General features: G+C 38.0%; 2 protein-coding genes across 2 annotated transcripts; both read right to left on the minus strand.

The window, feature by feature from the left end:
• Positions 1-5945: 5945 nt before the first annotated feature.
• LOC138882226 (uncharacterized) lies at positions 5946-6396 on the minus strand. Its single transcript, XM_070162733.1, has 2 exons — positions 6167-6396; positions 5946-6105 (listed from the first exon to the last, which is right to left on the minus strand). Exons 1-2 carry the CDS (start codon positions 6394-6396, stop codon positions 5946-5948), a joined length of 390 nt encoding a protein of 129 aa, XP_070018834.1.
• Positions 6397-6471: 75 nt separating this feature from the next.
• LOC138882228 (uncharacterized) lies at positions 6472-9632 on the minus strand. The gene is made up of 3 exons (XM_070162739.1): positions 9612-9632; positions 8741-8861; positions 6472-7061 (listed from the first exon to the last, which is right to left on the minus strand). The coding sequence occupies exons 1-3, from the start codon at positions 9630-9632 to the stop codon at positions 6472-6474; spliced, it is 732 nt and encodes a 243-aa protein (XP_070018840.1).
• Between the last annotated feature and the right edge of the window lie 5908 nt (positions 9633-15540).

Consider the following 15540-nt stretch of genomic DNA (forward strand, 5'->3'; position numbering starts at 1 on the left):
AACTCGTTTCAACTCTTACGTTTTTAGAATATATTTTTGTGTGGTTTAGTTTGCATAATTATAATTAATATGGCATTTACTTTGAAAAAAATGTTTGGTAAAGGAAAAGATAAAACCGGTGAAAGTAGTGGCCAACCAACTACCCTTCCCCCGGCTCCCCGACCTAGAAAAGATAAGCAAGTTGAAAGTAGTCGCCAACCTAGACGTCCTCCTCCTTCCGTAATTCTTGATAGTGATCACCCTTGTTTTCAATTTACCGATAGTGAATTTTATCATAATGTTGCACCAGGTGAAAGATTAGATGATGAAATTATGAATGCTCTTTATCCTAATGAAACCATCTTAGAAAATAATGAGGAAAATGAGGATGATGATGAAACCCAAGCACCGGATTTAGATGATACACCTACTAGTCCTCTTAATAACCCAACTGATGCACCGGTCGACCCACCTGTAGAAACTCCTACTTTTAATAGAGAACCTGCTAAACGCCTAGAAACATCATTAGTTTGGAATTTTTTTACTCAAGTAAGAGAACAAAATAAGGCTAAGTGTAAAACTTGTGGGAAATTAATGGTGCATAAATATACTGGAGACCGTAGCGGCACGGGTAGTTTGACTAGGCACATAAAAACACACCCTAGAGATAAGGCTAGATTTTTTCAAATGAAAGCGCAACTAGAGGGGACAAGTGTAGATTCTGCGGTTAACCCTAGTACAGGTTCAAATCTAGTTCAACCAGGAATTAACACTGTCACCGGAGGTATTTTATATTACGATCCAAATAGAGATCGTGAAGAATTAGCAAAGATGATTACTGTTATGTGCTTACCTTATACTTTTGCATCTTAATCCTAATTGGGTTCATTATATTAGAAAAGTTTTTAATCCTACTTATAAAGGTTGGCCTCGCGCAACAGTTAAGAGTGATATTTATAAATTCAAACATGAATATGAACAATATTTGCGGTATTTATTTACTCATATACCTAATCGGATTTCTATTACTACTGATATTGGTAGAAGTGGTAATGATTGTGATTATCTAACTGTTACAAGTCATTGGATAGATGAGGAATGGATAATGCAAAAATGCATAATTGCATATAGAATAATTAATTCGCGTCACACAGGTAAGTTTATAGCTAACACTGTTGCAGATATTTGTAGATATTTTTGCTTTAGCGATAAAATAATGGCAATTTCAATGGATAATGCTTCTAGTAACACCAGTGCTATAGGCATGCTTACAACAACACTAAATCCTGCATTTACTAATATTTTCCATGTTAGATGTATTTGTCATATTTATCATTTAATTGTCGGTGATGGTATGCGAATATTAAACATAGAAATTGAAAAGGTTAGAATGGCTCTTAATTGGCTTTTTTATTCAAACCGTAGAAGTAGACTTAGAGAGTATTTTAAAAAATGTGATGAATATGGCCTTAGAGAAAGAAAGGTTCCTAAACCTTGCCCGACTAGATGGAATTGTATGTACGAAAGTTTAGTAGTAGCATATGAATATAGAAACTCAATTAATGCAACGTTTAATTCTCGGGTAGGTGGTGAGGATGATGATGAAATGCTTACCACTCAAGATTGGACTAATGTTAAAATTCTTTTAGATTTTTTAGAACATTTTCAAATTGCTACAAATGCATTTTCTGGGCAATATTATCCTACTATTTCAAACTGTTTAGTTTATATTGCAGCACTATCTGATTTGTTTGTTGAATTTAGTGAGGGTGGGGATATTTATGAACTTGCTATAAATGAAATGAAACAAAAGTTTAAAAAATATTTTTTTCCTATCCCTCCTATTTATGGTCTTGCTGCAATGCTAAATCCTACAATGAAATTGGGAGGTCCTCATTTTTGGTATTCAAATATTTATAAGGCTTTAGATCTTTCAAATGAGGAAATTGCGACACTTGCAGATGCAAAAGCTTCAATTAAGATTAATGCTCAAACAGTTTATAATGCTTATCAACTTGCCTTAGAGCATGCTAGGCCAACTATTCCAACCCCTACTTCGTCTAGCTCACAATCGTCTAAAAGAGTTGCGGGCTTAAAAGCTCTTAAATCTTGGACGGAGTTCAGGGGGTCTCAAGGTGAAAATTATGATGAAACTTCACATCTAAATGAGCTTCAAGTTTATTTGTCTCAGGGACTTGAAAAGGAGAATCCAGACGGCTCTTTTGATCTTTTGGAATGGTGGAAGGCAAGGGAAAAACATTTTCCTGTTCTTGCAAGGATGGCTCGGGATATTTTATCAATTCAAGCTTCAACTGTTGCATCAGAGAGCGCTTTCAGTCAAGCAAGACTGCAAATAGGTGATCATAGAGCGTCTATGAGGGATAGCTTGGAAAAATCAGTATTGTTTAGAGATTGGATCCGCTCGGAAAGAAGAAACTTTGGAATTGCAGAAGCACAACCGGCGATAGATGAAGCTTATGAAGAAATGATAGCGGAACTTGCGGAGGATTCGGCTTCGCCCGGAAGTGGTGATGAACAAGCTTCTTTTCCACCACCACCAACGCAACCTCCTCCGAACCTTGAAGGATTTATGAGATTTGTTAGAGATAATACATAGAATAATATGTAACTTGTATTTTGGCACATCTTCCTTAGTTTTTTTTCCTTCTAATGGTGGTATTAGTACCTTGTTGTGCTCATTCCATTGGGGGAAGGATGACTAAGAAAGATATGCCATTTTTGGTAATAAAATTTATTGCTTCTACCCATGAGCTTCTTTTCGCAATATTTCTTTGTCTATACTTAGAATTATTTATAAGCTACAATATATACATAATATACAATATATATACTACAAGAAAATATATAAGAGAATATATATACATAAGATACAATATAATATACTACAAGAAAATATATTATGCGAAAATATATACATAATATACAATATATATACTACAAGAAAATATATTATGCGAACATATATACATAAGATACAATATATATACATAAGACAATATATTATGCGAACATATATATAATATACAATATATATATTACAAGACAATATATTATGCGAATATATATACATAAGATACAATATATATACATAAGATACAATATATTATGCGAATATATATACATAAGATACAATATATATACTACAAGAAAATATATAAGAGAATATATATACATAAGATACAATATAATATACTACAAGAAAATATATTATGCGAAAATATATACATAATATACAATATATATACTACAAGAAAATATATTATGCGAACATATATACATAAGATACAATATATATACATAAGATACAATATATTATGCGAATATATATACATAAGATACAATATATATACTACAAGAAAATATATAAGAGAATATATATACATAAGATACAATATAATATACTACAAGAAAATATATTATGCATGACAATTTAGTGTTTTACTATTGTTTTGTTATTTTCTTTTTTGTCAAGCACTTTAATAATTAGATATACATATATACTACATATATATTTTTAATATAGCCATGATACTACAAGAAATTGCCTTAAAAAAAAGCCCGCTAGGCCCGCAAAGCCCACGAGCCCGGCCCGTTAGGCCCACTAAGGCCCGGGCCAGAATACAGCATTACTTACATCATCAAATGTTTTCAGTGTCTTCATCTATATAGATCAGCTTATGTTACTTCAAGCAACCGGGTTTATCGTGACAATATTGAAATGAATATACGCTTTATAAATTTGAAAAATGGCATTTGTTAATCACATTGCAGAGCCTACATCACAACGATGACAGTTCAAACGTTCCAAACCAATTAGCCAAGCTATAATTACTATAGAAGAATTGTTTATTCATTTTACAATTATTTTTGTATCAACCACTCTACCAACAACTTATCTACCACAATTTCAAGTACATCATCTGAAAGAGCCCAGTCATATTCAAGCAAAAGATCTAAGACCCAGAGAACAAATTATCAACTCCACACACTTGCTGATATTGGTACTTCAAAATTTGAACAACTAAGAAATGTGCAAACAGCAACAACAACCCAATATAATTTCACACAGTGGGGTCTAGAAAGGGTAGTGTGCATGCAAACCTTACCCCTATCCTAGGGTAGAAAGGTTGTTTCTGATAGACCCTCGGCACAAGAAGATGAAATGAGACAATAGAACAATAACAATAACATAACCAGAAAGATAGTATCAGCGAGCTAAGAATCAAAAAATATACCTAGAAAAGAAATATCAATAATCAGTGCAATGACAAGGTCCTAGAGAATAGTATGAGCACAACATGTACCACTAGCATACTAAAACACGACACTGACCGACTAGACTTACACATAAAACAGAGCAGAAAAACACTCACTACCTACTAACCTACAACCCTAATGTTCTCCCTCCATACCTTCCTATCAAGGGTCATGTCCTCGGTGAACTAGAGTCGCGCCATGTCCTGCCTAATCATCTCTCCCCAAAACTTCTTCGGCCGCCCTCTACCTCTTCTCATACCCGTCAGAGCCACCTGTTCGCACCTCCTAATCGAGGAATCTGGACTTCTCCTCTGCACATGACCGAACCATCTAAGCCTCACTTTTCGCATTTTGTCTTCCATGGGAGCCACATCCACCCTTGCCCGAATATCTTCATTTTTAATATTAGCTAACCTTGTGTGCCCACACATCCATCTCAACATCATCATTTTTGCTACTTTCATATTCTGGTTATGGGCAATCTACTGGCTAACATTCTGCCCTATATAACATGGCGATCCAACCACCGCTCTATAGAATCTGCTTTTTAGTTCCGGGGGCACCTTCTTGTCACACAGAACGCCATATGTTAACCTCCATTTCATCCAACCCACCCCTATACGGTACGTGACATCCTTGTCGATCTCCTCATTCCCCTAGATAATCGACCTCAGGTACTGAAAACTTTATTTCTTGGGGATGACTTGTGAACCAAGCCTCACGTCGTCGTCCATCCCCCCTCCCGATATTGCTGAACTTGCACTCCAAGTACTCAGTCTTAGTCCTGCTCAGCTTGAAACCTTTAGACTCAAGGGTCTGTCTCTAAACCTCCAGCCTCTCGTCAATACCTCATCGCGTCTCATAAATCAGAACTATATTATCAACAAATAATATACGCCATGGCACCTCCCCTTGAATATGGTGCGTCAGTGCGTCCATCGCCAGTGCAAATAAGAAAGGGCTGAGCACAGATCCTTGGTGTAGCCCCATAACCATCGAAAAATGCTCCGAGTCTCCTCCTACTGTCCTAACTCGAGTCTTGGTTCCATCATACATGTCATTAATCATACTAATGCATGCTACCGAAACACCTTCTACCTTCAAACATCTCCAAAGAACCTCCCTTGGGACCTTGTCATACGCTTTTTCTAGGTCAATAAATACCATGTGCAAATCCTTCCTCCTATCCATGTACTGTTCAACCAACCTCCGAATAAGATGGATAGGTTCCGTAGTTGAACCGTCATGAATCCGAACTGGTTCTCAGATATAGACACCAGCCTCTTTACCCTCGCTTCCACCACCTTCTCCCACACTTTCATAGTATGATTAAGCAACTTGATACCCCTATAGTTATTACAATTCTGGATATCACCTTTGTTCTTGTACAACAGAATTATCGTACTCCATCTCCACTCCTCTGGCATCTTCTTCATCTTAAAAATAACATTGAACAGCCCAGTAAGCCACTCCAGGCCCTCTTTACCAATATACCTCCAAAATTCAATCGGGATCTCGTCTGGCCTAGTTGCTCTGCCCCTGTTCATCTTACACATAGCGCCCATGACCTCCTCAACCTTAATACGCTTGCAGTACCTAAAATCACAGCTTCTCTTGGAGTACTCCAAATCGCCCAACACAATGTCTTTGTCCCCCTCTTCATTCAGAAGTTTATGAAAGTAAGTCTGTCATCTCCTCTTAATCATAGCCTCATCTATCAAAACTCTGCCTTCCTCGTCTTTGATGCACCTCACTTGATCCAGAACACGAGCCTTTATCTCTCTCGCCTTGTCCAACCTAAATAACTTCTTGTCCCCATCTTTGTCCCCCAACTCTTCATACAAACAACTAAACGTTGCATTCTTGGCATCAGTGACCACTAGCTTCGCCTCCTTCCTAGCCTTTTTACCCTCCTTTGTTTGCTATTCTCTTCTCCTCGTCTGTACTTCCCACTAACTTCAAGTATGTCGCTTTCTTTACTTTCACTTTTTCTTGGACCTCTTTATTCCACCACCAATCTCCCTTGTGCATGCCATAGTAACCCTTTGAGACCCCTAACACATCCCTCGCAGCCTCTCTAATACAGTTCGTCGTTCTCGACCACATAACACTCGCGTTCCCACTACTCCTCAAAGCCATCATAACCCTCAGCTTCCCCTCTAACTCCTATGCTTTATCCTTATACAAGGCTCCCCACCTGATTCTCTGGCAACCCTATACATCCTGCTTCTTCCTCTTCATCATGATGGCGACGTCCATCACCAATAGCCTATGTTGCGACTCGAGGGACTTACTCAGGATAAACTTGCAAACCTTGCATAAGCCTTTATCACCCCTCCTGAGGAATAAATAATCAATATGAGTCTTCGCCACCGCGCTTAGGAAAGTAATCAAATGTTTACCCCTCTTGGAAAAGTAAGAGTTCACTATTACCGACTCAAAAGCCTTAGCAAAGTCCAAAAAAGTTGTACCTCCTCCATTCCTATCCCCAAATCCGAAACTACCATGAACCTCACTGTAGCCCCCAGTGGACGTCCCAATATGCCCATTAAAATCTCCTCCTATAAACAACTTCTCAGTGGGCGGAATACCACGCACAACCTCATCCAAATCCTCCCAGAAGCACCTCTTAACCTTCACATCTAGGCCCCCTTGGGGTGTGTAAGTGCTAATGACATTTAGGGTGAGCTCTCCAACTACTAACTGAATCGCCAGTCTATCTTTCACCCTCCTAATCTCAATCACCGACTCTCTAAGATCTCTATCCACTAAAATACCCACTTTATTCCAACCATTCCTGCTACCTGAGTACCACAGTTTAAACGAAATGTGCAACCAATGACAGAATTATATAACATCACAAAAGCTAAGTATGCAACCTCGTCAGTCACCTTTGGTAGGTCGTTAGTAGCATTTTAAAATGCTTGTTCATTGGTTTCCTGTACAAAAGGCGTTGGACATTGGAATATGGTTAATAGTTAAACTACATCTTAGTGTACTGATTCACATAAGACACATCTTGATTTGTACCAAAAAAGAAAACTTTTATTACAGTGAAATCTCATATATTTATACAAACATTTTTAAGGTAAAGAGAATGAAAATAGCGCACCGGGAGATCTTAGCACTAAATGGCATTCATACTTATTCAATGGCCATCCACTGCTTCATTATCTTAGGTGAACCAAATTAATTGATATACTGAAAATGTGAATAGCATATTCACCTGTGGCAGTGAGTATGATATCTTCTATCAAAGCTAGTTTGCAATAATATGATTCAAGCCTACGACCGAAGAGACTGAGCACTACCGACCTTCGGGAATTACCTATGTCTAGTTTTTCAGTTTTCATAACCATAAATACATTATCAAGACAAGAAAACTTGATGCGGATTAGAAGAACTCGCAGGATTCACCTTACTTGTTTGCTTTTGGGCCCATCAAAATTACAGTAAATTGAAAACTTCTTCTTGTCCTACAATCAATCTTTGTTTCTTTAGTCAGCTATTACAGATTTGATATCAGAAATGCATACTTCACTTGACTTATGATATCATGTAAATGATGAGTTATTCAAAGTGGAATCTTTTCAACTTTTAACCGCCAGTATTCATTATAGTTCTCAAAGTGAAATCTTTTTAACTTCTAACAGTTAGTATTCAATATAGTTCTCATAAAATATTTCTTATAATATTACTTCGATCTCAAAAATAGTAGCTAGATGAATGCTATAAAGTGGCTCTTAATATACCACCCATTACTTATACCTTGTCAGTGATGGCAAAGACTGCTGTTTCTTTCACCTTTTCATACTAACAAGAGTAGTTATTTGAAATTCTATAAATTGTTAAAACCTCATGCTGCCAAAAGTAAGAGCCAAAATAAGCTCTTCATAATTACTAACAGAATTCTAAATATTTAAAACGAACAGGATAAGGTGGAGTAATAACAGTAAAGCATGAGAAAAGCAAAGAAGCTAATCCAAGTTCCCTTATACAATATCGGTATACTTATATGTCAAAAAGTGAGTGAGAGAAACTCTCATCCATCACTACAAACGACCAATGAAAAACCCACCCAAATCACCCAACATACTACCGGAACTACCAGACAACACTGTCATGGAAGAAGAGGCAACCCAATCCCACTCCTACAAGGAAATGCTACTTGATAAGCAAAGTACTACACAAGCGGATTACTTCACTACAGAACTTCAATCCACCTTAACACTAGAAAAAGGCAAGGAAACAATAGTTCCTATAATACTCTCTCAAGAGGATAAAAACAGGCTCTATGAACCATGGCGTTACTCAGTTATCATAAAGCTGTTTGGAAAAAAAATGCCACACTATCTTCTCCGATCTAAACTAGTTGATTTATGGAACCCATCCGAACAGTTGATCTTGATTGACCTATAATGGGATTTCTTCATAGTCAAATTTGGTAAAAAGGAGAATCTAGTGAAAGCTATACAAAAAGGACCATGGTTCATATCAGGGAATTTCCTCTTAGTAAGAAGATGAGAACCCAAATTCGTCCCACAGGAAGCAACCCTATCCTTCACAGCAATTTGGGTAAGACTCTCATAACTACCCACCGAGTTCTATGACAAGGAAGTCCTAGAAAAAGGCAGGAAACTAGGAAAAGTCCTAAAAATTGATACGTGCACTTCAGTCACTCTCAGAGGAAGATATGCAAGGATATGCATACAGGTACCCTTGAAAACACCAGTTGCTACCTCAGTCACAATAGGGGACCACAAAGAGTTGGTGCTCTATGAAGGAGAAAATGTTCTATGTACTGGTTGTGGAAGGATAAGGCACATCTTGAAAGGATGCTTACACAGACAAAGACAACAATAACCACAAAACCAAGATAGCCCAGAGTGCTCAAATACTAAGCAAAATGATGTTTCAGGCCATACACCAAACAAGGAGGAAGAAGAAGAATGGAAAGTGGTCTCCTTCCCCAGAAGGCGTAAGAAAGAGTTCAACACAAAGCAAAATGAAGCAAAGGACAAGATTAGAAAGGATAAACCATCAACAAAACCAGAAGGCATCAAAGTGAAAATGTTCGATTCTACATCCGGTAAGTTTCTTGAAACCCAAACTTTTCGTTACACCAATAAATCTAATACGCTACAGGAAACGGACCGAATCCAACCCACTTCCACAAAGGGATCACAAGATGGACAACAAAATACAACTGGGCAGCCCACAAGAGAACGGCCTAACCCGTGTTAAACGGAAAGCGGACCCAGGGAATGCCCAAATGCACACAAACTACAAACCTAGGCCCACGACTCAAACAAAAGCAAAGACGGACCCCAAAGGCAGATTGGGCCACCACATACCTCTGGGAAAATAGACCCCATGGTAGACCACAATGATAACCACTACAACACTACGTCTCCCCTACCAACACCAACTGGAGAAAATCCCTTCATGAAAGACCAAGAGCCAAAGCAGTATAATCAAGAAATCTCTAGTGATTTGACAGAACACATCAATTCAATCAGATATCAAATTAACCCCATTCCCAGTGTACCAGACACAAACCCCAAAACAATAAGCATGCTTATCGATCCACATTCACAACCGTCAGAAATGCTTGATTACCCCAATACTCCACCCTTTATAACCAACCCAAAAAAGGATAGGAACAAAAAACTCAAAAATGGAACAAAATTCAAACCCTCCCAATCTTCCTAACCTCCACCCCACCACCACTGGACCACCTACCAGCATCATGGTTGGAGCTAGCACTCCATGGACAAGCCCTAAGCTATGATTTTCAACTAGGCGAGCAATAGATCTCCCTAATCATTCAAAACCTAGCCCATCTGGCAAGGGTAATAGTAGAAGCCCTAAACATGGGCTTGGGGATGCTTGGAGCTCAAATGTGGCAGTCAGTCATGGAGCGGACCCACCCAGCCAATATGAACATCAACAACGACTTGTCTATCCAAGACAAGATTCAACAGATCTTCAACAGTATCCCATTCTTCCCAGACCTAACAATAGAGGATCCCTATGCAATACCCCAGTTCAAAATTTTCCAGCCGGAATCAACCCAGAAAACTTCACCTTCAAAGCAGGAGAAACAGCAACAACCACCCCAAGAGAGGCAACATCAATCGCCTCTGGGGAACATCTCCAAAGGAATTTCAACAGCCCTGGAGCTACTGAGTAACAACGAGGCACCAATGGACCACGAAGCAACACCAATCGACAATCTAGTGAGAGTGGACTCACTATGGTTGAAAGCAATAAAGGCGGTGGAATTCAGCATGGACCACAGCGAGACATTGATCCTACTGTGCCCAAAGAACCTAGTTCAATGCGGATTGGACTTCTCGTCTCATCTGAACCAAGGTACTCTCAAACCCCTTCTGACCCTAACCCCAGTGATAAGATCCCAACAATCTCAACATAGGGGGAGAGATGCGATGCAACCCCAGGGCAGGGAGAAAGCATCAACGAGCACCAGTCCTTTAACACTGAACCCTCTAATGAATTTCATAATATGGAATGTTAGAGGGGAAAATAGTGGCGGAGTTTAAGAGGCATTGCTCTGAAATGGTCAAACTACACAAACCTATAATGTTGGTTCTCTTGTAAACCAAAATGGTAGACCACAAAAAACTTACCGAGGAGCTTCAATTCGACATGCACATTTAGTTCCATGTTATTGGCCACTCTGGAGGCATAGTGATTATGTGGAGGGATAATTCCCTCCAAGTTGATGAGGTAGCTGTCAACTCTCAGGGTATCCATGCTATGGTCAAGGTATTACCCTCAAACCCACCCTTGGTTTTTTTCTGCAATTTATACCAGTAACCACATTGAGGATAGGAGAGGCCTCTGGGATAGTCTTGTTGACATCTCAAAAACACACAAAGGAAGTTGGTTTGTGGGTGCGAACTTTAATGAAGTCCTTAAAGCAGAAGAAAAATTTGGGGGCAACCCTATAAATACCCACAGAAGCAACTCCTTCTGGAATTGCATTAACAACTGTCATCTTATAGCATGATCCTAAAGATTGACCCTATAGGGGGCAACCCTATAAACACCCACAGATCCAGTAGCATGATCCTAAAGATTGACCTGGAGAAGGCTTTTGATAGACTTGAATGGTCTTTCATTAAGCAAACCCTCCATGTTTTTAAATTCCCAAACACAATCATCAATCTCATCATGTCATGTGTCAGCTCCTCCACCATCTCTGTAATTGTCAATGGAGAGCAAACCACCCATTTCATGCCCACTAGGGGCATTAGGCCGGGTGACCCCCTCTCCCCATACATGTTCATCATGTGTATGGAAAAGCTTTCAAGAGTCATTGACAATAATGTCACCCAAGGGGAATGGCACCCAATCAACATTAGCAGAAGTGACCCTAAAATATCCCATCTCTTCTTTGCTGATGACTTAACTCTCTTTGCAACAACAAACCTTTCAAGTTGCAATACAATCATGAATACCCTTAATTCCTTCAATCTAGCATCCGGGCGAAAGATCAATCTCACTAAGTCCAAAGTATGCTTCAGTGCTAACTGACAACCTCATCAAATAGAGTTCATTTCAAACACTCTCTCCATAAAAGCATCAATAAACTTTGGGAAGTACCTGGGGTTCCCAATTTTCCACAAAAGACCCACTCATAGTGATTTCAGTTCATTATTGAGAATCTCCACTCAAAAATGGCAGGTTGGAAAACAAGCATGCTTAACATGATTGGAAGGACCACTCTGGCAAAAGCTTCATTAAACTCAATCCCAAACCATGTCATACAATACATCAAGCTGCCAGCAAAAACAAACAAAGAAATTGATAAAGTTCAGAGGAACTTCATCTGGGGCACTACTACTACTAAAAAGTAAATGCACCTGATATCTTGGGACACAGTTACAAAGCCTAAGGACAAGGGAGGACTGGGGATCCAGAAAGCTGAATTAAAAAATAAAGCCCAGCACTCAGGCCTTGCTTGGAGGCTATACTAAAACCCCACAACCCTTTGGGCAAAAACTCTTATTGCAAAACACTGCAATTGGAGGAAACCTCCCAAAAAAGCAAAGTCCCACACCTGGCAATGCATCCTAAAATGATGGAAAACATGCATGCAAGCAAAAAGATGGGTAGTTAATTTAGGAAACAGAGTTAGCTTTTTTAATGACCATTGGATAAACAAACTTCCTGCTATAAGGTCCCTAATTCAAGGTCCTATGACAAGAGAAGACATGTCCAAAACAGTTGCAAATGCCCACAAAATGGAGTTTGGGTCTCTCTACTCTCTCTCTCACCATCCCCCAAAATATTCAAAACTCCATCCACAACACTTTCATTCCATCCGACTCAGTTAACGAGGATAGAATGATATAGGGAGCCACACCAAATAGTCTCTACTCCACAAAATCTGCCTATTCAATATTGGACCAAGGACAGGAAACCATGACCGACAATTTCACTTGGATTTGGAAACTAAAAGTACCCAAAAAAATTCAATCCTTCTTCTGGTTACTTTTCCATGAAAGGCTCCCCACTGGAGCCTATCTCTATTATGTTGGGGTACAATCAAACCCCAGTTGCCACCAATGCAGCCAGGCCAATGAAACATCAGCACACATCTTCTTTGAATGTACCATTTCACACACCTTCTGGCAAGACATCATCTCCCAAAGCAATAAGGAAACCAATACTCCTACTCCTATTTTCACTTCCACAGATTGGCCAACCACTTGGGAATCTCTAAAGAAAAAAAGATTACAACATCATCATTACTTGGGAAAAGCTCCTACCTTTCTGTTTTTGGCAAATATGGCTAACAAGGAACAATAATCTCTTCAATAACAGAAAAGATAGGGCAGACTCAAACTGTGCAATAGCTAAGGTCACAGAATATGCTACAATGATGCTGGATAAAGAACCCAAAATCATGAAGAATATCTGGGTAAAATGAGAGCCACCAAACAACAACTCCTACAAGCTTAACACTGATGGAGCTGCAACAGGGAATCCGGGTAAGGGAGGACTGGGGGGAGTCTTCAGAAATGCAAGTGGAAACTGGATACTGGGCTACATGGGCTCAATCTAATACACCACTAACACCCAAGCAGAACTACTAGCTCTCCTTAAAAGATTGCAAATTGCAGAAGAAAGACAATTCACACCTTTGGAAATAAACACTGATTCAACAGAGGTAATCAGAATGCTAATTAATGGAAACCTCTATTTTGATTCACTTATTCATGAATGCAGGTCAATCGTCCAAAGACTAGGCGCTGTGGTGGTGAAGCACAGTTACAGGGAGACCAACAAAGTTGCTGACATGCTGGCGAAGGAAGGGGCAAGGAAATTTTTTGTTGAAGATGTTTTTGTAACAACAGTTTCTCCGGTGTTTGTCAATCATGATTTTTGGACAGACATCGCAGGAACTGTGTTTGAAAGGAAAACAATGAGCTGTAATAGTAATAACTATAGCTTGCTAGAAGGGGTATCACATACCCACCCACAAACACTCTTTTTGTACACCCTAACGAGTAGTTTGTTTTAATTATAATATGCATCTGCTTAACCAAAAAAAAAAAAAAAAAGAGTAAAGCACTGACGAACACGATGACACTCGTTTTCCAATATTAAGACGAACAAAGATGTGTATTATACATGTTTTCAGCCATATGCAGAGTTACTCTATGGGTGACAATAAGCAAAATAGAATTAATCAAATACAAAGTAGGCAAACTTTAGGTATATACATAAATAACATTAGGTACTATATTTTTCTTTAAAATAAAAGTATTAAATAATTATAAATTACATGATGACAATAGAATTACAAGCATTGGTGAGAAAAGAATTACAGTTTGCCCCTTCTGTTTATGGTTAAATTTGAAAACAGAAAACCTTCAAGGCGCTTAGGGAGAATGAGAAACGGAATTCTGAATGTATAAATAGACAGCCAAATTCATCATTTCTATTCGCCTCATTGTTTGCTCTCATCCTCTCAACTTCTTTCAAAATTCCAAACATTTCTTCATTTAAGGTAAAGATCGAAAACCAAAATTTATTTTTCATGCGTATTTTGGAGATGATTTTACTGGTTGAGTGTTTCATTTCTTAAGAAGATTTCTTTCTTTGCTTTTATTGTGACTAAAGATTTGAATTTTTTTATTTTTTTTATTTTCTTTCTTGTATGAACTAAACCCTTGTATGACCTTGTTTTTGCAGTGGTTAATCATCCAAATTGGACTGGTTATAGTTTTCATGATGATTTTTACTATGTGTTTAATTTCTTTATTAAGCTGTCTTTATGAGATATGCGTTTTTTCTTTCTTCTGGAACTTAATCAGTGGAAAAAGTGTTCTTTATCTTTAATTTCCTTTTCATTTCTTGAAAGTGTAAGTGTTAATTGAACCCGTTATTATATGGTGGTTATCTTATTATTTCATGTCGGTCGTTTTCTGTTTGGTATCCATTAAAAGTGTATTAATTTTTACTGTTAGGATAATTATGCATAAACGCTACTACAGATTAAATTTGCTGCGTTTTTTTCCTTTTGGATTTCTTTATAAAGTGTTTAATTTGTTATTTCTTGAAAGCGTAAGTGTTAATTATTATATGGTGGTCCTCTTATTAGTTCATGTCGGTCGTAATCTGTTTCTTTTCCATTAAAAGTGTATTAATTTTTTCTTCTCAAGCCTGTTGAAAAATGGCAAAAGTGTATTAATTCTTTTCCATGTACTAATATTGTCTCCTTTTGTCCTTTTGTTTTCTTGAGTCGAGGGTCTTTCAGAAATAACCACTCTACTCATTCGGGGTAGGGGTAAGGTCTGCATACACACTACCCTCCTTAGACCCCACTAATGAAATTTTACTGGGTTGTTGATACTTTTGTTGTTAGGCAAGAAGTATTTGTTGTGTCTATCATTAGATAAATGCCGAAACAGATTATAATTTGGTAGAATGCATGTTTGAAGTTGTAAGTTATCAAATGTCGTCCAGTTTAAGACAATTATTTGTTCTTGGTATATGAGTTTGTGCTTCCATATAATGAGGTATATAAGTTAACTTGTATTTCTTTAAGCTCACCGCCCTTTGAAATTTTAGCTTTAATCGCTCCTGCAATACACTAGAAAAGCAAAATTCATAATTTGTGCTTAGATTCCCTTACAGCTCAGTAATATAGAAAATTTAAATTTCCTTTTTTTCAAAAAAGAAAATAAATATGAATAATAGTACCATCATCTTTATAGAAGCCCATGAGTTAACAAACAAAAGTCTATG

The sequence above is a fragment of the Nicotiana sylvestris genome, chromosome 2, assembly GCF_000393655.2.
Source record: "Nicotiana sylvestris chromosome 2, ASM39365v2, whole genome shotgun sequence".
NCBI classification, from domain to species: domain Eukaryota; kingdom Viridiplantae; phylum Streptophyta; class Magnoliopsida; order Solanales; family Solanaceae; genus Nicotiana; species Nicotiana sylvestris.

Bases quoted from the DNA above. Each gene is read 5' to 3' on its own strand.
- LOC138882226 (XM_070162733.1), bottom strand. From the start codon at position 6,396: ATGGCTTTGAGGAGTAGTGGGAACGCGAGTGTTATGTGGTCGAGAACG. The intron at 6,106-6,166 runs GTAAAAAGGCTA...TGCAACGTTTAG, and splicing joins AGAATAGCAAACAAAGGAGG to TTGTTTGTATGAAGAGTTGG.
- LOC138882228 (XM_070162739.1), bottom strand. From the start codon at position 9,632: ATGGGGTCTATTTTCCCAGAG. The intron at 8,862-9,611 runs GTATGTGGTGGC...TCCTTGTCATAG, and splicing joins TGGGGTCTATTTTCCCAGAG to AACTCGGTGGGTAGTTATGA. The intron at 7,062-8,740 runs GTCCTTTTTGTA...TGTGGTACTCAG, and splicing joins ATTCCCTGATATGAACCATG to GTAGCAGGAATGGTTGGAAT.